The following is a 26005-nucleotide window of genomic DNA, read 5'->3' as shown; positions in this document are numbered from 1 at the left end:
GATCAACACGTCAGAAGGCAGGAGATATGGGTCGGTTTCTAAGCTAGCTGTTTCAGGCTTCTGTAAATACTGCGATCTATGAGCCCCAACCAGGTGTGTTACATTCACAGACAAATTAGCTTGACTTGAACAAATAGAAGCCATGAATTAACACAAAAACAACTTGGGAAAACAACTTCAGCCGCTCAGTACAATACTCCAGATTCTCACTTCCGAACTACATCATGGCACTTCGAATGATTAAGTAAGGGGTCAGTACTTGGGTATCCCTTTTGTCATAAATGCTGTTTTAACCTAAACAATGTAATGTATTATCTGGAAGTAATCTGGCTAATGACTCAAAGCTTTGTGCTGACGTCTAAGGGTCAAATAAACGCAAGTCAGTCTGATTAAAATAGCAATACTAATGCGTGTGTGTTGATAACTATAGGGTAAAAAAGATCCGTCAGAATCCTCAGTAAAATGCTTAGTTTCCCCTTAGCACCTGCAGGAAAAAAATTTTGGAGCCGCCTCTTCTAATAACTCTCCTATGCATAATTTTTTTGTATTACTGTTGGTACAGATAATAGGCAAACCCTGTGTTGCGTCTGCTAGTAGTTTATATTAATTTCAGCTACAGACTTTCAAAAGAATATTCAGATTTTCACATGCATTTTCTAAGTAGTAAATATTTCAGTTTACTCTTACTCAGTAACTTCACTGTTGTTAGATCTCTGAAATATTTTTTGCAGTTTATTTAATTGTGATACAGGAACTGTTTCACTTAAATATTTAATTTCCTGAGATATTGTCAATTTATATTCAAGCAAAACTCTCAAAAAGAGATTAGGGTTTATTAGTTTTTGATTACATTGTGTGGCTAAGTATGAACACTTATTATTTTTTTAAATTTGTTTTTAATTTTTCAGGTTTGCATCGTAACACTACGTGTTTCTGAGCTATGATTGAGCCGCTCTACCAATTACCTTTCCCTTGGATCCAAGGACCTGGACCTGCTGACTGGTACGGTGTCCATCATTCCACGGTCTGCCAGATCATCACAGCATGTACCAACTTTTTATTTACAGACTCAGTTAAATTAGGATCTGGAAACTGGAGGACCAGATATGCAAAAAGCTACCTGCAGACTTTATTGGCTGCCCTGACACTGTAGTGATCCTGCATTGAGCTATGCCAGTCTTCCTCTCCTCCAGAGTGACGTGTTTTTATCATCAATAAAAGCAAACAAGTCTGATGTCTGAGTAACTGCTGTTCATTTTGTTATCCTGTTTGTACTTACAATAAAATTTAATCTCTTTTGTAATACTCTGCATTTCACAAACCTTTTTTCCCCTTTTCTCAGTGTTTACATTATATCAAGTATTTGCATTTGCAGTATTTGCAAGTGGGATATTAACATGCAACACTTTTAAGTAATACCAGCAAAAAATTTGAATATTAAGTAATATGCAGTCAGTCAGGTGATTCAATATACTGAATAAGGCTGGATGATATGACAAGTTTTTTTTTCATACCAGATTTGATTTTAATCGATTCCTCCCGTCCTCAATTTCTATAAAAAATACAAATAATTACAAAAAATACTTTCAGAAGTGCCTTTTTTTTTTAAAGTCATCTCTTCTATGAGTTGTATAAGGAAGCATTTTGGCCAGGTTACAAGAATTTTTAATTACGAGAACGCAGTCATCATAACAGCAGAATAAAGATGCAATTTTATAACAATGTCTTAAAATTACAAGAAGTCGTTTTCATGAGAAATAAAGATTCAGATTGATCTGACATAACCTCAGTCCATGTGGTTCTGACACATTTGTCAGTTATCAAGAGGATGTACAGTACAGTGCCACTTCAATTGATCAGGTAAGCATTAAGGTAAAAATACTTAATAGAGCAAATATACAAAATGGAAATAGAGCTACAAAATGGAAACAGAGCTATAGGTAGGAATACTTTCTATATAACGAAAAGCAAAGAAGTTAATAGCAGGAGACTGAAAAGTTGTTGGCAGCATTAGCTCAGCCGATGCCTCCCTCCAGGAAGCCACTAAATAGAACTCCAGTCCAACTCCAGCTATAATAAAGATAAAAAAAGAAATTAAACAGAAAGATAAAATAACAAATAATGCCAATTTCGTAATTCAGATCTAATGCATTCCAGATGCAAAAAACATTCTGAAATTTATTATTGATATTTTACAAATTTCACAAATCAATTAGAAGGTTTCACAAATGTTTTATTTATTCTGCTATTAGAGCAGAATAATTTAGTTAGGTTTAAATGTCTGGGTGTTGTAGGTTTTAAAATACAACACATTAAGAATAGTGAAAAAGTAAATGTAATCGTTTAGCTATTTTCCAAATTAGAAGCTACATTTGGAAGCTAACTTCAGCTTCGACTGATAGCTCTTGGGTACTATATACTGTATATATAGATAGATGTATAGATGTATATGTATGTAGATACATACACATCTATCTATAGCTACATAGATATAGATAGATGTCTGTCTGTATCTATCTATCTGTCTGTCTGTCTATCATCGCACACATAATCAAAACACTTAACGTTTACATAGCATCTTTGTAAGATTGTCCCTGTTAGCTACATGAGGCATTATGGTGAATACAAACAATTTATTAACTTACCTTTGAAGTTATTGTGAAGTTTGACACATACAGCTTAAATCCCTTTGTTGTTGGTGGTGCGTTTCAGGACGTCTGAATAGTTCTATCAGCATCATTAACAGTCCTGCAACGACAGAGAAGTCATTGTTAACATACTGTTGCCTGCATCCGGAAGTGGTCTATGTGGCAAAAAAATGCGGAAGTGCTAAAACGGAAGTCCGTGGCATATAGGCTATTGATATTAATTTTAATTGAATTTTTCGGTTTGTTGTTTTTAAGACTAGTTGTGGGTTAAAATACCGTTTCACTAGCGATGTTTTCCCGTAACATATAATTACCCAGTAATATTTGTACTTGTCCTGTCTATTTAACATCTTTTAATACAAAAACACGGTGGACTGCCTTGGCGCTCCGACCACCAGGCTTAGCAAGTTTTCTGGGGGAAACCCTGAGTAATGTTTTTAGATGGCAATGTTATTTTTTAGATGGCAATATTATCTTTCTCACCAATATACTTACCTCTCTCCACAATAATTAAATGCTGCACTAACGAAAATTTTATCGGCACAAACCTGCACTAACGGAGCACTAAAAAAGTAGATCACTTTGGTTTGTTTTGGAGCAAGATGGGAAGCTGGTGATGTCATTGGCCAAAATTATAACTTTTGACCTAAAAAATAATTTTTAATATTTCAGAAACAAAGTAGCACAAACGAAAATGTTAAGGGCACAAACTGCACTAATCACTCAGGCTTTTTGCTGGAATTTTTCATGTGAGTGGGATATCGGCTTCACTTAGCTTAGCTTAAAAATATTGCATACAAACAGTTATTTTAGGATTTTGATATTTTGCAGATTATATAAATAACAACTACTAAAGGATCATTCTGTAATCTGTCCTTAATCTGTGGAGACATTAACAACTTTTAAAAATCTTTCTCTATTAAATTTCATAATGATATATATATCTATCCTTGTAAGCACTGATGCAGCTCTCTCTGATGTGCTCTGCTTCTGTCACTCTAGAGCCATTTAGGCAATGTTCTTGTAGACATGAAGCTGATTGATATAAAGGACACTTTGCCAGTGGGCTTCATCCCAATCCAGGAGACTGTCGACACTCGTAAGTCATCAACCAGCCAATGGCATCAAAAGTCTAAAAATTATTTTGATCTTCAAATGTTTGTGTTGAAACTCAATAATCACAGTAACTGTATGTGATTACTGTGATTATCACATACGGTGATAATCACAGTATCACCGCTCTGTAATAAATTAGTCCTTTATTACAGAGCCCCCTTGGGGGCATGGGGAATTGTTTTTTCCTTTTGCTTTCCCTCGCAATAATGTACTTATCAGTTTATGCGGCATAATTGAATACTGTAAGCCTTTTCTTACGGTGGACGCCATACTTTCTGCTTTAAAATAAGGTTATGTGTGAGAGACACAGAATTTATTAGTTTATTTATTTATTTTACTGTTCATGTGTATTATAGTTCACAGGTACCCCACCCAGTTTGTTTTGTTTATTACAATAAGTTCATTCATTCTTAATTGTAGCTTGTTCATTCCTTCAGAACTTGGTTTTGTGTCTGTCTTGGTACTGATATTTCCTATATGTCATATGTGTTCCTCGAACACACATGTATCAATGTTTTACGTGTGTTCGTTTACAAGGCAGTCCATTGTTTTCGTTCTGCTGAGGAGTGTTAGGCACCATGTGACAAGCTGAGTTTTTGTATTAAGATGAATAAAACCTTTTTTTATTAGAAAAGACAACTCTGGATGTCATCTGTGCTTGAGCCCAGCAACATATAATGGCGAGCCAGCCAGGATAGATGTTTTAAAAGGATTTTCGGCGCAAAAAACGGAGACTTTTAGAACCGTTGGAAGGTAACTGTAGCATTGTGCGCCTGTCAAGGAAAACTCTTTCCGACTATCGGACCTGAGATCTAAGGGATTTAAAAACAGTTTTCATTCAAGGGGTATAAGAACATTTTGTGAGTCCCCATAATGGAACTGGAATCTGCGAGACAAAGTCACAGCCGCGCTTTGTCAGTTAAGCTGTAATCGGCTGTTGGAGGTCAGTTACCAACTGAAATGCTTTGCTACAGAGGAAGAGCCCACGAAAGGCAGTATCAGACGCCAGCTGATGAAAGTTGTAGAAAATAAGCTGAATGAAGTTGAAAGCAGCTATACATCAACTGACGCTGTGCAGTTTGTAAAAGAACTTTTATGGGTCCTGGGCCGACCGGGAGCTAAAGAGGAGCATCGTGGAATTCTCTGCTCGTTCGATACAAGTAACAAATATGAAGAGCTGCAAGAAGAGATCAAAGCCATAGCGGAGAAACTCAGACTAACGGAAGCCGCTGCCAGCTTCGGACTGAGCTCATCAGCCAAAGTACAGGAGGTAAGTATTCGTTGTGAGTTTCGCATCTGTGGTCAAATAGGAGGGAGCGGGCAGCGTGATCGGCTGTCCTACACTAGCCTGCTGCACTAGATAGAAAATGGACTCCGCAACGGCCACAGTGAGCTAGAAGTTATTGAAGCGGTGATGAGAGCAATTAACCCTGGTCTCAAGCTGCGTGATATGCTGGAAATAAAGACTGATTTGACGCTCCCACAGCTAACGACAATATTAAAAGGACATTACAGAGAAGATGACACATCTGACTTGTACCAAAAACTGGTTAATCTTTCCCAGGACCCAAAAGAGTTGGTTCTTTAGGGTCTGTTGGGGCTGCAGAACCTGCCAGAGCAATGGAAAAGGAGACAACTGCACCCATTGCTTCAAATGTGGCCAACTGGGTCACATCTCCAGAGGTTTCAGAGCTCCACATCAGCAGCAGGAAAACATCGGCGGGCCACTGTCATGGGACCAGCAGTGACCCGGCTACCACATGAGGAGTCACGCCGCTGCCTTTTCTGCCACCGGGAAGAATCAGTTGACGCTCCACTCCAGAGGGGTTTAGGTTGCTCAGCTGCCATGTATTGCTCCAAAGCATGTCAGACACAACACTGGCACAAACATAACCACACATGTAAAGCTGTGAGACTAGCTGAACAATATCTGGGTGAAAAAAATTAAATGAGTTGTTTTTGAGGAAATTTGGACATTTCCTCAGATAAACAGGGCAAGAAATTAGTAAAACTAATTGGTAGTTGTAAAATGGTGAGCTGCACTTTTGACAATCTACTAGTTGTAGCGCTATGGGACACAGGTCCACAGGCTACAGTGATAAATGACAATTGGAGGGCGGAGCACTTACCTCACACCACTATTAGGGGTATAGATGAGCTCTTAGGATCTTAACCATAAATGGGCTTGCTGCTAATCAAACAGAAATACCATTTATAGGGTGGATTCCCATCTTTAATCCCACAGGGATAAAAAGTCTAGCTCTAGCCTTCGCCTGTGCTTATCTCTAGTGACCCAAATGTGGCTCAGGATCCTATTATCGGATACAATGTGATAGAGGAAGTCATCAAAGAGCAATTAAAGCAACAGGGCAATAAAAACAATGATATTGCAGTAAGCAGTGCTTTTGACATTGATGTTGGATCTGCAAAGACTGTTATCCAGTTAATACAAACATCCCAGAGCCCTCAAAATGAGATTCAAGTTAAAACAGGACAGAGTAAAGTCATTCTAGGCTCTGATGAAACTCTTAACTATTCGCTGTCAAACTCACATCCAGGCTGACGAGGACACCATAATGTTGTTTTGTCCTACTCCAGAAGCAATCCAGAAGGACTTCATGTGCAAGAGTTACTGTTTAAAGTGAAAAGGGGCAACTCAGCCATGGTCCCAGTGTCTGTCACCAACACCACAGGTCATAATGCAACTTTAAAACCACGTCTCATTCTGGGCCACATTGTGGCAGTAAAAGCAATATATCCAGCCGCTTTGCAACCTGTAGAGAACCAACAAACTAACATGACAAGTGATGCAGATGTTAAACAGCAGTGACACGAGTGATATTTGGGATCCTCCTGTACAGATAGATCATTTAACTGGTGAGCAGCAGCTTGCAGTGAAAACAATGCTCAGGGAGGAGTGTAAAGCTTTTGCCAAAGATGAAAATGATGTTGGTTGTATTCCCAGTCTTGGCATTCACATTACTCTCAAAGATCAGACACTTGTTCAAAAGACCTACATGAGTGTGCCTAAACCACTGCATCAGGAAGTAAAATCCTACCTGCAGGACTTGACAACCAGAGGCTGGGATACAAAATCAAAGTCATCCTATTCTTTGTCGATAGTCTGTGTGAGGAAAAAATCAGGCGAGCTCAGACTTTGTGTAGATTATCGAGAACTTAATCACAAATCAGTACCTGACAGACATCCTATTCCCAGAATACAAGACATGCTGGACAGCCTTACAGGTAGCTCCTGGTTTACAGTATTGGACCAGGGAAAGGCTTATCATCAGGGGTTTTTAGATGAGGACAGCCAGCCACTCACAGCATTTATTACTCCATGGGGTTTATACCAATGGACTGGAATCCCATTTGGACTCAGTTCAGCCCCAGCAGAATTTCAGAGAAGCATGGAGGAGTGTTCGTGGGGTTTGCGTGATGATGTCTGCCTACCTTACCTTGATGACAATGTCTGTTCACAAACAGACATAAACATGCAGTGAATAAATTGAATTTCAATCAGTTTTTGCACCAAAGAGTTGAGAATAAACACTGAGGCTCTTTAAATGTGTATATATTTGAAATTTGAAATTGACCTTTGTGACAGTATACAAAATAGACCAGCAAGTATCGCAGTCAGCATATTGCGAGGGAACGCAAAACGTATTGCGAGGTAACGTAAACATTTTTTCCCGTGTCCACTGGGGGGCTCTGTACTTTATCACTTTTTTGTATTTATTAGAGATTGTTTTGGTAGTACAGCGATGATATGTCTTTTTTGTCCCTTACAGAGGAACAGGCTTTCAGAAAGAGGCGGCTTTGTATCAAGTTTATTCCGAGAGATTCAACAGAGGCAGCTATCTGTGACATCCGTATCTTGGGACGAACCAAACAGGCCCCTCCTCAGTATACCTTTATTGGGTGAGCAATCTGATATCGGTTGTCAACCTTTGGGCAACAAATTACCAAGAAAAAGAAGTCTGGGCTAAATTATTGTTTTTCACACAAATATTTAGACAGGAAATGTATTGTAGCTGATGAGTTGTCACACTCATCAGAGTTCTGGTAGAAGTGAATTGATAAAGCTGTCTGCAACTGCAGCACCCATCAACTGTATGTTTTGTTGGTGTCAATGTTTTGCATGTGCAACGGAATACCCTGCTGTTAACATTTTATAGTCATAAAATATGAGAAACTTTGAAATTGCATTGCCATTGTTGGTCACATCAGGAACATTGTTGTTTGTTTTTAGTATCCTAAAAATATACGAAACTTTCAGATGTGAGATCTAAAAAAAACTAGAAAATGTTCTCATTGGCATTGTAAAAATATTCTGTCCCTGAGCTGCTCCAGGTTGAATCACTAGAAAGCTACACAGCGTAAAAGGGCATGCTGTGGCTGTCTCTGGGATAGCAAACAGGACCTGAGGAAAGTTCTTCAAATCTAATAAAATTTGTTTCAAACATTTGTGCTACGTTGGTGCTGGGTTGTGCAGCAAAAATTTTCAGTTGTGCCGCTATCATTTTAAAGATATTAGGGAATGTTTCCAGAGGTCATAAAAGGTCAACCAGCCCACCACCGTCTTCAAATCAGACAAAATTGGTGTCAAACAACTCGACTATGTTTGTGCAGCAAAGATTTTCATGTTCTTCAGGGGTTTTCAGAGATCAACCACCCCTTTTGCTCCTTGGTCACATTTGCAAAAATAAATAAATTTGGTGTCAATAAACTCGGCAAAGTCTGTCCTGGTTTGTGCAGCAAAAGTTTTTGTTTGTGCCGGTATCATTTTAAAGATAATAAAAAAGTGTCCAGAAGTCATCAAAGGTCAATGAAAATCTATTCATGTTGGAACTGTGAATTTCATTTAAAAATGCTTAGGTGTGCCAGCACAAACTTAGCCGAGTTGAGTGACACAAAATTTGTTTATTTTATTTATTTGTTTATTTTGGATATGTAAATAGGGGTTGGAGATGGTCAACCTCAGATGACCTCTGATGAGCCCTGGAAACATTTTTATTATTATCTTTAAAATGATACTGGGAAAAACAAAAACACATATTTTTTCTGCACAAAGTTTGTCGAGTTGATTTACACCAAATTTGTTTGAATTCATAAAAGTGTGTGTGGGGGGCTGGTTGACCTTTCATGGCCTCTGGAAACATTTTTTTATATCTTCATAAAGATAGAGGCACAAACAAAAAATTTTGCTGCACAAAACCAGCACCAATGTAGCACAAACATTTAAGACGAATTTTGTTAGATTTGAAGAAGGTGAGTGGGGCAACTTCACTCAAGTAGAAATGGGGACAGTAACTAGAGACTTTTCAACTTATCACTAATTAAAAATCCAAATGACGTTAGTAAAACTTGATTTCATTTCTTCATAATATGATGTAAACTTGGCACAATATTGGTGCTGAAAAGTGCTATGTTAGTATCAGTTGTGATTAACCCACATTTTCATCTTTTTTCTTTCCATTGTCTTGGTGTCCCCATTGTTCTCACTCACTAAAATCTGCATTTAGTTATGAAAAAAAAAGGCAGCGGAAATCTGTCCATTTGGGCAAATATTTTTTTTACCAAATAGGGTTTGAATTTATAACAACTGAAAAATATTCTCCTGAAAATTTTGTACCTTAGTGCCATTGTTAATGGCAGTTAATATTTAACATATTCAACTTACCTACTGTAGACTAGTTCACTTCAATTTTTATTTTTGGTAATTGAGAGTTTTGTTGTGTGGGCTATTTAATTGGATAAGGTTTTTCTTCTGTTGTCTCTCTGTGTTCCATTTGATTGCAGGGAGCTCAACAACATGGGAATCTGGTATCGCATGGGGAATGTTCCTCGTGCTCAAGACTCGACGCACACACCAACAACCAACAATGTCCAAAATGCTAATTCCTCCACTGTTCCAATCTCATCTACTCCTATGCCCAAGTATGTCCAGTGAACTCAGGGTTTCTCCCAGAAAACATGCTAAGTAGGGCAGCTAAGGCAGTCCGCAATGCTCCACTGTGTTTTTGTTTTAAAAATGTTACTAATGCCAGGAAATGTGAAAATAAGATTAGGTAATTATGTGTTATTTCAAGACTTTATTGACAACACTCAAAACACTAAATATAGAGTATTAGAAAGGCAAACATAAAAAGAATACAATATAAATATTTGTTTGCACTTCAGTTAAATCCTAAAGACATAGTCAGTCAGTGGATCTTAAATCAAGCTATGCTTAATTTAAGATCTCATTTAGAAGTGAAATAAATTAAAAGAAATATTACATAAAATCGAACCCTGATGAGTAGGCCTGTCACGATCGCAAATTTTGCTCAACAATTAATTGTCTCAAAAATTATTGCAATAAACGATAATATTGTTTGAAGACCTTTTTACACTGATTTAATGGAAATGACATAATAATGCATGTGATTTCCTGCCAAAGATAGATACACTTTATTTTCAAAAGAACACTTAACACTGGAACTGATAAACAAAATAAACAAAACAACCAAAAGCAAAAATAAAATGGATTCTAAGTCTCCATGAACAAAAAACTCACTTGAAAAAAAAAACTAAACAACATAAAGCCAAAGTGGAAATAAATACTGCATTCAACCAAAAGATTATGAAGTCTGTATATTATGTTGCCCTTCAGTAATAATTAGATTTAAATAGAGAAGATGGGCACATCGACCACCTGATGCAATAGTTCACACCACATAATTTTTGCTCCTATTTTTCCCCTTAAGACAATCTTAAAACATTGGTCTTTCTAAGATTGTGTGGTGTGTTATGGTAGATCGTCGTTGCCGCTCCGATCTAAATTGTCCCCGACTGGGAGCTTTAGCGCAGCCTGTTGAATGTGACAGGTAGCCAATCAGAAAGCGGATTTTCCTCCGCTCTTTCTGAGGGGAAATTACAGAGGGGAATCCCAAACAGCTGACACGATGCAACCCGAAGTCCAGCGGACATTGGAGATTATATGTGAAAACAACATTAATGTTTATTCAACATGCAAAGAATATAGAAATGACAAGGGGAGGAGTTGGAGCGAAATTGCTACCGCAGTTGATAAACCCGGTAACTTTTCAGCTGTTCTTCGTTAACGTGACGTAAATAGGTTATAATGATTTTCATTCAGTCTGGACTTTACGCTGACACTAGCCACATGCATTGCAGGTAGATTGTAGTAAAGCATTGATTAATGCCTGGTTTTAAAATTAGTTCACTGAACTTATAGCCATTATTTTGTGCCCATTGTTGGACACCACACGGCAGGAACGAACCCGATCGAACCGTTATACCTAGGATTTCTGTCGGCTAATGTTTGGTCTGTCAGGTTTTGAAAATGGGCCGACAATCGGCTGACAGCTCTAAGGTCGTGCAGGATAAGATAGTGTGCGCTGGGCTTTACACTAAGGAAATGAGGAAGGGAGGAGTCAGTGGAGAGAGCTGGAGTTGAGCCTTTTTTCACTCGGTGTCATCAACAGAAAGAGAAAAAGGCCGAAAGAGACGATAATGCCGATAATTAAAATGACGTCGATAGTTTTAATTTATCGTACGATTAATTGATTTACCGTTTATCGCGACAGGCCTACTGATGAGTCCGAATATTTGTATGCTTAGCTAAATATTCTTAGGGTACCAAATTCAAGTATGTATTGTATTGTATTAAATATTCGGGTGTTTTCCTAAATCCTAGAGTTTTTTTTAAAGGCACATTACCTCTTACTAAAAATATTAAAAAATCTATAATTTTCTGAAAATGAGCCCTTATAGATTTGATGGATGTGACTGCTGGCTGAACAGATAAGGCTCCAGGAATAACAAAGCCTCGCTGTTAGCCTGGTCTGGAGCAGGCTAGCTGCACAGGATAAATTGCCATGGTAACTTATGTGTTGCCACTTTTGTGACACTGAATCAAGGCTTAATTAAGCCAGGATATCTGGAAAATCCTGGCCTAATCTGCTATCCTGGTTTTGTGAAATAGCCCTCAGGAAGGCAAACTGCTTTGGTCATTTTTGCAGGCATATTTCCATGACCCTGCCAGCTAGCTTCAGAGGAAAGAACACCACCAGACCAGACTATGAGCACCAGAACTCCAATCTGTATGCTATCTCAGGTCTGTAAGACTTTCTTCTTTGTTTTTTAAGTCCAAATTATTTTCCTGGATTAAAATGGTAACCAGGGAATAGTTTGATTTATTCCATGATTTTAGATTCTTTGTCTAGAACGGGTCGGCAACCAATGGCTCCGGAGCCACGTGTGGCTCTTTCATCCTTCTGTTGTGGCTCCCAGTGACTTTGGGAAATAGAATATTTTATTAAAATTAAATCATTAAAAAATTATAAATTAAAATCAATTTAAAATAAATTTCTAAATCTGAAGATTATGGTAAACTTGTAACATTAAAACAAAAGTTTTGAACATTTTTAGCACCCAAAATATACGTCATGTCCGCCGATGTGCGACAGGCATTCCTGGCATACCCCACATGTCTGGCAGATTGCATTTTTTTAGCACACTGATTTATTGACTTTTTGATCCTTGCCTAGAAGATACATCATGAATAAATCCAAGAAAAGGAAACATTCTGAAGATGGCAGGACATTTAATGCTACGTGAACAGATCATTTTGCTTTCACCGCTGATGAAACTGGTTCACCAGTCAGCTTAATATGTGGTGAAAGACTGGCAAACAACAAGAAGTCAAATGTTGAAAGACATTTCAAGAGCAAACACTCTGTCTTTGCTAAAAAATATCCTGAGGGAGAGGAGAGAAAAAAGGCCGTTTCGGAGCTGATGCGAAAGGCTGAAGCGTTCAGAGCCCCGTAGGAGACATGGGGAATTTTTTTTCTTTTGCGTTACCTCGCAAAACTTTTGCGTTCCCTCGCAATACTGTACTGGTCAGTTATGCAGCATAATTGAATACTGTAAGTCTTTCTTACGGTGGGCGCCGTACTTTATGCTTTAATATAAGGTTATGTGAGGTTTTTCCATGAATGTTAGTATCTTTTTGTGAAATATCTGAAGTTTTATATCTTTCTTTAGGATAGAAAGGCACAAACCTACGATATAGACAGAAACCTAGAAAAGAAATAAAAACACATTATAATTTGGACTATTTCTGAGTTATTATCGCGGGTAATAAATCATCTGACAGTTTTGATTGTGTCTCTGTTGTGTTCGTAGTCTGAATGGTTTAAAGAGCTGCTTTCAGTGCCGCTCCATCTTAGCCTTAACAGACATAAACAGGCAGTAAAAAATAAATCGATTTTCAATCAGTGTTTTGCACCGAACAGTTAATAATAATAAACAAGTTTTCACTGAGGCTCTGTAAGAGCCATATGAATGAAATAAGTAATTATTGATATGACAGGAGCAGGCGGCTTTGACACTTAGGTGTGTCGACGTGACGTCACCAGGTATGAATGGGAAGGATACTGGCTTTGTGTGTATGAGGAAGCGGTGAGCGGGGCGGTCAGTCCTTGCAAAGTTTGGAACATAATCATCAAAATGGAATAAATCGATAATTGTGACAGAACAAAGAAGAGGTTTGGAGTTGATTGATACACGGACAGATGAGATTCCCCGAGTTAACCCAGTGCGGCCCTTTACCATCATTAGTTTGTCGTGTTTTTAATAATAAAAACTCGTAAATAGTAAAAACTGTTTGGTGCAAAACACTGATTGAAAATCGATTTATTTTTTACTGTATGTTTATGTCTGTTAAGGCTAAGATGGAGCGGCACTGAAAGCAGCTCTTTAAACCATTCACACTACGAACACAACAGAGACACAATCAAAACTGTCAGATGATTTATTAATCGCGATAGTAACTCAGAAATAGTCGAAATTAGGATGTATTTTTATTTCTTTCCTACTTACGGAAGGTTTCTGTTTATATCGTAGGTTTGTGGTGCCTTTCTATCCTAAAGAAAAATATAAAACTTCAGCTATTTCACAAAAAAATAGGCTACTAACATTTATGGAAAAACCTCACATAACCATTAAAGCAGAAAATACGGCGCCCACCGTAAGAAAGGCTTACAGTATTCAATTATGCTGCATAACTGACCAGTACAGTATTGCGAGGTAACGCAAAAGAAAAACATTCCCCATGTCTCCTAGAGTAGTGGTCCCCAACCACCGGGCCAATTGGTACCGGGCCGCGCAGGAAATAATGAACTACTTCCGGATCTTTTATTATGAAAATCCTTAACCGGATTTTACCGGTTACGTCTTGCGCGTCAAAATTGAGCCAACTTGCAGCAGAATGAGTAAGAAAACAACATCGGAGTACAGTGAACCCTCGCTATTTCGCAGTTCACCTTTCGCGGTCTAGCTGCTTCACGGATTTGCATCGTGCATTGTGTTCTTCATTCTGATTGGCTAACCAGTCTCTCTGCTTCTTCTCTACCTGTGTGTCAACAACGTTACGGTTTAATATGTACACATACGTAAAACAGCTTGCCATATTTAACATAATCGATGGTGGCATGTCGGTTTATAAGAATCTTTTTGCCCAGAAGAAAAAAGAGCGACAACAGCTACCGATAACTATGTTCTTCTCTCGAAAAAAACACACCTGCACCGCGGGCTTTAGAAGAAAAAAACCCAAAACGCTACAGAGCGGAGTCAGGATGCAGCGGCTCAGTCAGAAGAGCAGTGAAATACTCGTGAGTCACTATTTGTGCTACTGTACTTTTTTTTTTTTTTGTTTTTTCATAATATTTTTTTATTTTCTCCCTTTCTAATCCAATGACTCAGGTCGCGGTGGGGCGGCACTGATCTCCGCAATTCGGGCACGGGAATCCGCTTTCAGTTCATTATTATTTTACAGTACAGTAGTTATTTGTAAAAAAAAAAAAAAAAAGTTTATACAGTACTTTTTATTTGTTAAACAAATGTTTGGGCCTGTAAAGAGGTTTTGTTCTTTGGTTTCAATGTATTATGGAGTATTTTATTGTATAATAATTGTAAAAAAAAATAAAATAAAGGTTCCTACTTCGCGGATTTCGCCTATCACGGGTTCTTTTTGGAACATAACCACCGCGAAAAACGAGGGGGTTACCCCCCCGCCCCACCCCCGGACTCGATACTTACGACGCGCCCCCCCGGTCCACATCAAAATTACAAAGGGCTGACCGGTCCACGCGACTAAAAAGGTTGGGGACCACTGCCCTAGAGGGCTCCGTACCGTACTACGGGACGGACACAGAAGCAGACTGCGCATTTTTAGGTTTGCTTGGTTCGTTCAGTGCCGGTGGATAATATTTGGATAAGTTTTGATTTTTATCTCCTGAATAAGAGGAGGACAGGTGACTGCATTCTCTTTCTATTTTTCCTTCAGTGCGGGTTGAGTAAGTTTCGATTTTTATTTCTTAAATACAAAGACCCAAATAGACAGAGGGTATTTTGTTTGAAATTGAGCATCAACAAAGTGTAAAATGCGTTTAGTTACATGCAGAAATAAAATTTTGTGTTCTCTGCAGCAGTTTGTTGATTTCATAAACGCAACATAGTATTGATTTTTGTACATAGCATATAGGTTTTATATATATGACGTCAAAATGGGTTGTGGCTCCAAGTGCTTTCTTTTTATTGGGAGGCGGTCCCAAATGGCTCTTTGAATAGAAAAGGTTGCCGACCCCTGGTCTAGAACAACCCTGCCCAAGGAGTCTAGTTGGGAGGCATTGGCTTCTTTTTAGGGGCAGACTAAACAAGCTTTTACTTTCATATAAATACATAAACCTGTATATAACCTTTCAAATATAATAACCAGATTTATTAATACAAAATAAACAATAAGGGTGTAAATATTGACATGTATAAAATGTTGAGTAATTATGCTGAAATTTGCATAAGCTTAGAGTTCTTAGAGTTCTGCTCATACGTTGCAGAACTCTAAGAATCTAATGTTTCCAAGACTTCTTTAGATGCAAAATCAATCTACTCAATTAAGAGTAGCAATACTAATATTAGTCAAGTAAAAGAAAAAAGTAAATCTACTCTTATAACTACATATTGCCTCAAAAAGTTACTCAAGTAAATGTAACCAGCATTACGGGCTTTTGAACATGAATAACAATAATATTAGTATCCTGCACTTGTTAACAAGCTTAACGTGATATATTGGCATTAGCTAGTTATCACATATCAAACATTATCTGTATCCAGCAGCATTACTCAGCTTATCAATTGTTAGTTTGGGTGAAAAAAACCTTCAAAGTTCTCTGCATTTTGCAGGTTTGGTGCCATGATTCTAACACACCTGCACAGCTCTGAATAGCAGCAGCATGTTTCTGTTGCTTGCTGCACAGGTGTAAAACCGGCACGAGCATCTTATCACTCATGTTGCGTTTAAAGGTGGCTCGGAAAAACACGTTGCAACATCTAAACAATGGATTAAACTGTTGAAACGGCTGAAAAGAGTGTGGTACAGAGGGCACAGATATGGGAAGTGCAGGAGCTGTATCAAAATACTGTATCAAATCGAGATGGGAATGATAGAAAGTTGGCCACTCTGATAAAAAGGAAAAAAAAAGCTTCCAGTTCTGGGAGTGGGGCACAGCTGCCTCGGTGGGCGCACAATGGCCCATGCCACTGGGCCTGGTTTAGATATTCAGTTGAGGTCAGTATTCAATTGTCACTGTTGGTTTAATCAGTTTGTATTATTATGAGACATTTTTTGAAATGAAAATGTTTGAGGCAGATTGTACCAATACCAGCTCTGGAGTATTTGACATATCATAAAACATTCTTTAGTAATTCAATTTTGAAGAACTAAAGTGATTCTATTGTATCATTTCTAGCTTGAGCCATCTCTTTGTTATGACTGTAAAAGCTGCAGGGTTATAAGAATTTTCTCTCTTTCAGCTATGGATGGAGTGCCCTTTATGATTTCTGAGAAGTTTGCCTGCACCTCTCCTGAAGTAAGTAGTTGGAGATGAAAGATCTCGGTGACAAGTTGATTTATGGATACCAGATTCTGTACATCTTTAGCTGTGAACCTAAACTTGAGCTTTAAAAATGTTGTTCCAAGTTTTAGAACAGAATGTGTAAAACAATGCCTTCCTGTGAGACTGCCACATGTCAAAACATGTTAAGAACATTATGATGTGGGTAAAATGGGAAAAGGATTGTGTGATACTGCTGACATCTGTATTAAATTAATTGTTTAATGGATTAAAAAATATTCGGGTAGGAAAGGCATGAAGTGAAACGTGGGATAGAGCTGGTGTATCTAACGAGCCTTCTGTGTCCTGTTCCAGCTGCAGCAGGTGGATCTGATGGGCATTACTATCAAGTCTCTAGCTGAGATTGAAAAAGAGGTGAGGAAAGAAACGGTTTCTTAATTTCATGTTTGCTATTATTTTATTGTATTTATCTTAATTTTTAGCATATTTTCACACATTTCTTGACAATGATTCACAAGAAGTGTATTTAAAACAGACATCAAATACAAAATAGCATATCAGCCTCTATGGGAAGAAACCTACAGTATATAATACAGAGACTTTTCACTTCATTTGCTTAGAGGAGTTCTTTAGTATGGAGGCCCTTAAGGGACATAGGCAAAAATACATTCTGTTGAGAGTCTTCACAAAAGTATTGCGTTCCTTCACAATAAATTAGCAAATATACCCTGGTTTATTTTATATACAGTAACAGTGATAAATGTCAGTTTAAAATTACATACATATTTATAGAGCCTGGTGAAAACATTCTTAAGTCTATGGTGAAACAAAACTTTGAAAATCGATCTGCATGTTCATGTTAGTTTGTGTAAGCTTGAGATGGGGCTCCACATGAAAACGGCCCTTTACTAACCATTCAGGCTACCAACATGAAAAAGACACAATGAAAACTAATAGATGACTTTTCTACCAATATTCAAAAATAGTCCAAATAGTTTGAATGCATTTTTTCTGTCTGTCTTTCTTAGGGAAAGTTTTAGTTTATGTCTTAAAAGGGATGGAAAGAGATGAAAAGCCAATTACCTGTTTTACTTTTGAATCTTGCACATAGATTTGTGGTGCATTGTTATCCTCAAGAAAAAGATATAAAACTTAAGATATCTCAGAAATGTAATATTAACATACATGGAAAAACCTCACAAAAGTCTTATATTATAGCAAAAAGACTTTAATTATGCCGAATAAATGGACTAGTACATTATTGCAAGAGAACGCAAAGATTTTATCAGGTATCACAAAAGAGTAAAAATTCCCCACTGCTCCTTTGGGGCTCCATACCTTAGAAATATCTAGAACAGGTGACAGTTTATATTGAGTCTAAATACTCATCTTTTGGTCCTTATTTATTATATACAATGCTTTGCTAAAGTATTCGGCCCCTTTGAACTTTTTAACCTTTTGCCGTTTTTCAGGCTTCAAACATAAAGATCTAAAGTTTTTATTGTGAAGAATCAACAAGTTGGACACAATCATGAGGTGGAATGAAACTTATTGGATATTTTAAACTTTTTTAACAAATAAAAAACTACTGCAATATTATTTGGCCCCCTTGTGTTAATACCTTGTAGCTCCACCTTTTGCTGCAATTACTGCTGCAAGTCGCATGGGGTATGTCTATCAGTTTCGCACATCGAGAGACTGAAATTCTTGCCCATTCTTCCTTGCAAAATAGCTGGAGCTCAGTGAGGTTGGATGGAGAGCGCTTGTGAACAGCAGTTTTCAGTTCTTTCCACAGATTCTCGATTGGATTCAGATCTGGACTTTGACTTGGGCATTCTAACACCTGGATATATTTATTTATGAACCATTCCATTGTAGGTTTTGCTTTATGTTTGGGATCATTGTCTTGTTGGAAGATAAATCTCCGTCCCAGTCTCTGGTCTTTTGCAGACTCCAACAGGTTTTCTTCCAGAATGGTCCTGTATTTGGGTCCATCCATCCATCTTCCCATCAATTTTAACCATCTTCCCTGTCCCTGCTGAAGAAAAGCAGGCCCAAACCATGATGCTGCCACCACCATGTTTGACAGTGGGGATGGTGTGTTCAGGGTGATGAGCTGTGTTGCTTTTTTACGCCAAGCATATCGTTTTGCATTGTGGCCAAAAAGTTTGATTTTGCTTTCATCTGACCAGAGCACCTTCTTCCACATATTTGATGTGTCTCCCAGGTGGCTTGTGGCCAGTGATGGCATAGTTACTTTAAAAAAGTAACTTTAATCGGATTATTGATTACTCCTTGAAAATGTAACTTAGTTTGATTACCGATTACTTGATTTGGAAAGCAACTAAGTTACACTAAAAGTGACTTGTTAAGTTACTTTCAGCAACTGCTAAAAACAATTCTCCGCCAACTGTGAAAATTACATTGATCTTTGCCAATGCTTAATTGCAAGTTATTTTATAATGGTAACATCAGCAATGTATCTCCAATTATATGGTTGAAATGAAGGGGAGATTGTTTAATGGTTACAACAGTACAAAAAAAAAAAAACGTTAGTAATTTGCGCATGTTTTTTTGTGTTCCTGTATTGTCTGGAAAACTAAATAGGATTTTAGATTCTTCCCCCTCTTCCTGACCCATCGTCCAGGTTCTGTGTTGTGGCCCTGCGTTTGGTGTCAGAGAGCAGCGCACAGCGCTCCTCCTGCCGCTCCACAACTCAGATATCCCGCTGCACAGATTTGTGATCTTAATATTAATAAATTTAATGGCATTTTGTTGCACAACTTTACAGACTCGTTTATTCGTGGTTGTTTTCACGTTTATTGCGCTGTTCATATTAGTCTCAATGTTTGCAGTTTTCTGGAGAGCAGCACGAAGCTTGACATCATTCATATATTACCTTGAATTAACAAAGACACAGAGGGACGGATCATCCGGGAAATTATAGACAGGGAGAGTCTGACTAAAACTAACTAACTATCTTTTTGTATCCAAATCTGGCTTTAAATTTCTCCACAACAGTATCTCGGACCTCCCTGGTGTGTTCCTTGGTCTTCATGATGTTCTCTGCACTTTAAACACAACCCTGAGACTATCACAGAGCAGGTGTATGTATACAGGGACTTGATTACACACAGATGGATTCTGTTTATCATCATCAGTTATTTAGGACAACATTGGATCATTCAGAGGTCCTCACTGAACTTCTGGAGTGAGTTTGGTACTTCACTGAAAGTAAAGGGGCCGAATAACATTGCACGCCCCACTTTGCAGTTTATTTGTTAAAAAAAGTTTAAAATATCCAATAAATTTCGTTCCACCTCACAATTGTGTCCCATTTGTTGTTTATTCTTCACAAAATAATAAAAATTTTAGAACTTTATGTTTGAAGCCTGAAAAGCGGCAAAAGGTTTAAAGTTCAAGGGGGCCAAATACTTTTGCAAAGCAAACAGTCGAAATATAGATATTTGCAACTGTAAGGACATATCAACAGACATGTTAAATATGCTTAGATGCCATTATTTGATGGTATTTTTTAAGTAAATTGAATATCAACTATCAAATAGTGTAATGTCTCTGTTTTTGATTATTGACGCCTGCTGTGTCTATAAGTAAATGAGGATTAATAAATCTTCCTCGTAGTTACACATTACGTCCATAAGATGCCACTTGGTAGTACCAACACTCACAACAAAACTAAACCAACATTTATTTACCAAATATAATTGTCTAATTGATGTGTTGTTGACCAATACTGACACATTTTTTGGAGGTGAAAAATTTGCTTTTTTTTGTTGCTATTTTTATCTTTTAGTATGATTACAGCTTCCGCACTGAGCACAGTGCAGCCGCTCGCCTCCCTCCCAGTCCAACACGAACCTCCTTGAGCTCTGAAGCCTGATGCTCCAGTCCTTAGCAACTCTCTAGGCAATAAATTTCAACAAGAGAGACACAGCTACTGAATACCTGCCCACACCAAACAGTGAACCACCAACCTCTCTAAGATGAAGCTGGAGCCAAGCATGGTGCTGACTGAAGACACTGCATACAACACAGAGGAGCTGGCTGTTGGAGGACTGAGATTATGGATTTGTTTTGCTACAAATGTAGGAGAATCTCAGTCATACAAATTACATCCAAAGCAAAGGATGTTTTATAAACATGGTGAAAGGATCCCATATAGTAATGGAGAACGTCTGTTGAGCTTTTATTATTCTCTAAAAGCAGATGTGCCAACTTCTAAAGTACCTGCTGCTGTGTTCTGAATCAACGCATCAAAAGGGAAGTTCAAGTTTTTCTGGTCTGTATGGGAAAATACATTGTCCTCTTCTTGTTACTGTTGTATACTGGTTTGACTGTAAGTGCACTTTGTGTTCGGGACTTTTAGTGTGCTTCCTTTTTGCCTGAGATATCCTGTAACCACTTTCGATATTTTTTACGAGCCAACATATTGTGAGCCACTGTTACAGTTTGCTAACTCCTGTCATGGCTTCCACTGCTTAGTTACCAAAACCACTACAAAGTCTCAGCTAAATTGGCTGAATACTAAATGTGGCTGACTATTCCATTAGAATAAATACATTGCCTTCATTATACTTTTTTTCCTCATTCTGAAGGGAAAAAATTGCATTTTTGTTTTACTGGTTAAATAACTTCCTGAGTTGACTTCAACTGCCCTGTTATGTATTTTAGTATGTCTCTAAACAGTTAAAAAGACTTTTCAGAATATGTATTTTTAATTGTTAAACAACTGAGTTTATGGATCCTTTTTGGAAAAAAACATGCCTCGACTTTGGATTCAGATTTCACCTTCTAAAGCTTATGTTTGTTTATAATCCCCAAATTTCTTACGATCATCTGTAATATTTATATATGGATCATATCTGATATTATAGGAATTTGTAACAATAGCAAGAGGCCAAAGGGGTTTTCAGTTACTACTCCCTTGTAACAATTATTAACAGCATTTAAAGGAGTAGATTCATTCATTGACAGATTTTTTTGTTATTTAATGCTACAATCTGCTGCTGAGGGAGACATTATATACCTTGTTTTTCAGTTGTCTGTTTAAACTTTGGATTCTTATGCTCATGCTTTTAGGAGCTCACAGCCACACTGAGTTAGTCTGTGAATATGAGCACTGTATTTACTGTGTTTTAATGTATTTAAACTCCAAGCGTATTGGTAGTAATCTGACAATTTTCTATTACTTAACTCACTCCAAATACTTAAGTGTTAAATGTTTGGTATTTGCAGTTTTATCAAGTCACTAGCACAGAATAACAAATTTTTCTATTGTCTGTATAATTTATTAGTTTATTGTGACCATGTTTTCTGTTAGGCTCACTTCTGTTCATTAGAGAAAACAAAACCTAGAAAAAAGCCCTTGGTTCCCTTGATATTATCAGGTTAAAAAAAGTCTGTGCTTGCTCTCTGTTAAGCTATGTATTATTTTTTAGATTTAGTGTTCACTTCAAAGACTGGCTAAACAATTAACAGCTCACTAACTCTGTTTTCAAAGTGTTTCTTAGTCTGTTTGCATGGTGACACAATGAAGCATCAGAAGATTTAGAATGTGTTTTAGGGTAATAAAATAAGATTTTGTTTCTCAAACAGATTTTATTCTTTATGTATAAACAAATCAACTTTAGTGGAAATTGTGTTACAAGGATGGTCTATTAAACTGTGATAAGCATTGATATATCAAGGTTTTTTTTTCTTTTCACAAAAGAACAGATGAAGATCTGATAAACTTGAGCCCTTCATTTCTATGTATTTCAGTTAATATTTTTCATACACACCCAAGCAGCTAGACCTTTTCATAATTTTTGGTTTATTCCACATAACTATATTGCCAAGATTATTTGCTCACCTGCCTTGACTCACAGATGAGCTTAAGTAATATCTTTTCCTAATCCATGGGGTTCAGTTCCATGTAGGGCCTCCCTTTGCAGCTAGAAAGGCTTAAACTATTCTGGGAAGGTTTAGGAGTGTTTATGGGGATTTTTGACCATTCCTCCAGGAGCGCATTTTTAAGGTTAAACTGATGTTGGACAAGAAGGCCTGGCTCTCAGGCTCTGCTATAATTCATCCCAAAGGTTTTCTATCAGGTTGAGATCAGGACTCTGTGCAGACCAGTCAAGTTTATCCACACCAGACTCTGCCATCCATGTCTTTAAGGACTTTGCTTTGTGTACTGGTGCACAGTCATGTTGGAAGAGGAAGGGGCCAGCTGCAAACTGTTCCCACAAAGTTGGGACCATGGAATTGTCAAAAATATCTTGGTATGCTGAAGCATTCAGAGTTCCTTTCACTAGAACTAAGGAGTAAATCCCAGCTCCTGAAAAGCAACCCCACACTATAATGCCCCTCCACCAAACTTTACACTTGGCACAATGGTGTTACAATTTTGACTGGAACACAATCTTGCAAATATGTTCACATACTTACAATATGTGAGCAAATATGCATATTTGCTCACATATTGCCAAAAGTAAGCAAATACCTTTGGCAATAAAGTCTCTAACATTAATGGAAAAGAAAAAAGATGAAGCTTACATCATAATCATTCAGTACAATTATATAATATATATTAATATATTCTAATCTATACATATGCATCAAAAACTGAAAAAATAAGAATAGCATTTGTGATAATAGAATTTAACTTAAAATAGGAAAACAAATCAGATGGATTATCAGTAGAAATGTTGGCAATATTATTAGATGTACAATGGGTAGAAGACATAAAATCATTTACAAACAATAATTTGTTTAGACTCGAGCTCTGCATTAAGTTTAAAATATCATCAATCAGACAGACATTTTGTGAGACATATTACATACATTATTTAGAATACAAAATATGGGTTTAACAGTAACATTTGTGTGCGTACCAGCACATGTTGGAGTAGAAGGAAATGAGATGGCAGATAACATGGCAATTCAAAATCCTGTTAGTTTTCTAGGAAGAACAAGTAAATCTGAAAGAAAGAGTATTATCAAGCAAAACCTGATGAAAGAATGGCAAAACAAAACCAAGAAAGAAAAGGAAGATGGATTCATAAAATTCAAAAGATAATAGGAGAAAGGAGGGAACAGTAATAGCAAGATTGAGATTTGGACATACACTTTTTATGCTTTTTCAAAAGCATAATACTGGTAAATGTGAACACTGAAAAACATGAAACAGTAGAGCATGAATATCAGAACATCATAAATATGAAAAAGTATATGAGGAGTTTGCAAAAGGTTAATTTAGTAGATACATTATGAACTTAGGTAATGTAATGGTTATTTGATCTTTTAAAAAACATTAAATTGTTTCAGAATTTGTTTATATGTAGTATACTTACTGTATGTGTGTGTGAATATGGATGGATGGATGGATGGATGGATGGATGGATGGATGGATGGATGGATGGATGGATGGATGGATGGATGGATGGATGGATGGATGGATGGATGGATGGATGGATGGATGGATGGATGGATGGATGGATGGATGGATGGATGGATAGATAGATAGATAGATAGATAGATAGATAGATAGATAGATAGATAGATAGATAGATAGATAGATAGATAGATAGATAGACTTAGACTTAGACTTAGACTTACTTTATTATCATTTTGCATGCACAGGGTGTATACAGAACGAAATTTCGTTGCATACGTCTCAGAACAATGTTTTGAGGTTCTGTTATGAGGTTACTCCGGAATATAAATCTAAATATAAAATATAAAGTGCAGGAATGACAGTAAAATAGAAGTTATTTAGCTATGTACATGTGCAAGGTAAGTGGAGACCAGTTTTTGAGTGCAGTCCAGTTAAGAGTTCAGCAGTCTGATGGCAAGTGGGAAAAAGCTGTTTCGGAACCTGGTGGACCTGCACCGGATGCTGCGGAACCTCTTTCCAGAGGGCAGCAGGGAGAACAGTCCATGGTGGGGGTGTGAGGGGTCACTGACGATGTTTCGGCCTTGAGACACGCAGCGCTGGGATGAAATGTCCTGAATGGAGGGAAGGGGGGCCCCGATGATCCTCTCTGCTGTCCGCACCACTCTCACGTTCTTCCAGTCGGATAGATAGGGATGTGTCACACAGTGGAAATTTGGTTTTATTTTTAAAATGTAAGTAGTTTAATTTTGTGCATAATTTTTGAATTGATTCTGCCAGTGTGTTATTGCTTTTACATTGTTTTGATCCACTTTGGATTCTTCATGAAGGACAAAATAGTTAATGCTGGTTACCTGTGCAGTGGTGGGTGTGCCTGGAAGCAGCCTATCGGCAATCTTTACCTGTCAAGCTGGTGGAACGAACGCCTAAAAGGTGGAGGACTCAGAGTGCGGGTAGAAGACCGAGGGACAGGCACGTGCACAGGGAGGAGAGGGCTTAAGCCACTGCCCCTTTTATCCTTGATGCACCTAGTGCCCTTTTTGAGTTTTTTTCTCTCAATTTTTTTATTTTTCATTTTTATCTGTGTGTCAGGAGGCTTGCTTGTGCCCCTCAACAATAATATTGAGCTAAATAGAACAATTTGGCAAAATAAATGAGTCCGGCTGACTCATTTCCTCAGTTCCTCTGCCTCCATGTTGTTCAGACACTGGGCCCATTATGAGGAGGAGGGGAGCGGATCTGCGTCCTCGCTCTAACTATCAAATTATGGGCAAGGATATTTTTTCCCAGCACACACTTGTTTGTGAATAAAAACGTAGCTCTGATGTTGTAGTTATAAAAATAGTTTCTATTTATTTTTCGTAATTGTCCTCGCAATAGAGGATAAAGCCTCCTCGCCTCTAAACAGAGTTACTGAGTTTTCTTTCCCTTGATATCTCTGTCTTACAATTCTAGATCTCAGAGATGCTAACTTCATAAAATAATGTAGTTAACCACCCCTGAGCTTTTTTTGATCTATAAAGCAGTCTGCACTTTAGGTTGTTATAGAACTTTAAGTTGTTATAGAGGTTAAACAGAAGTAGTAGGACTTATTTATTAAAATAGCAGCAAATTTTCTTATTTCATAACATGCTTCATAACCAGCGACCTCTGTCCTATGGTCTGTTTAGCAGCAGAAACAGCAATATTAATTCTGTCAGGGAAAACAGACTACATTTGCTTTGCATTGTTCCCACATGATGACAATGATATATCATTGTCATCATGTGGGACAATGACATGTCCCAACATGATGACAATATCCAATTAGATATTAGATTCTTGATTAATATGGGTTGTTGCTATGTTGTTGTACGGTGTTTTAAGATCTTGTTCAATGTGCCCCTTTTTAACTTTAAGCCCTTGCCCCTCCAAAGGGCTCTGTA

General features: G+C 37.6%; 1 protein-coding gene across 1 annotated transcript in view; it reads left to right on the top strand.

Annotated features, from left to right (window-relative positions):
- Positions 1-22383, top strand: part of mvb12b (multivesicular body subunit 12B) — a 32129-nt gene extending 9746 nt beyond the window's left edge. The window contains exons 4-10 of the mRNA XM_023337944.1: positions 3651-3747; positions 7556-7685; positions 9567-9704; positions 11792-11886; positions 16644-16699; positions 17039-17098; positions 20499-22383. Coding sequence (XP_023193712.1) covers positions 3651-3747; positions 7556-7685; positions 9567-9704; positions 11792-11886; positions 16644-16699; positions 17039-17098; positions 20499-20585 — 663 coding nt within the window. The 3' untranslated portion in view covers positions 20586-22383. The remainder of the gene's footprint in view (positions 1-3650; positions 3748-7555; positions 7686-9566; positions 9705-11791; positions 11887-16643; positions 16700-17038; positions 17099-20498) is intronic.
- Positions 22384-26005: the final 3622 nt, after the last annotated feature.

This window comes from Xiphophorus maculatus, chromosome 8 (genome assembly GCF_002775205.1).
Source record: "Xiphophorus maculatus strain JP 163 A chromosome 8, X_maculatus-5.0-male, whole genome shotgun sequence".
Classification (NCBI taxonomy): domain Eukaryota; kingdom Metazoa; phylum Chordata; class Actinopteri; order Cyprinodontiformes; family Poeciliidae; genus Xiphophorus; species Xiphophorus maculatus.
This window is presented reverse-complemented; position numbering and strand designations above follow the sequence as displayed.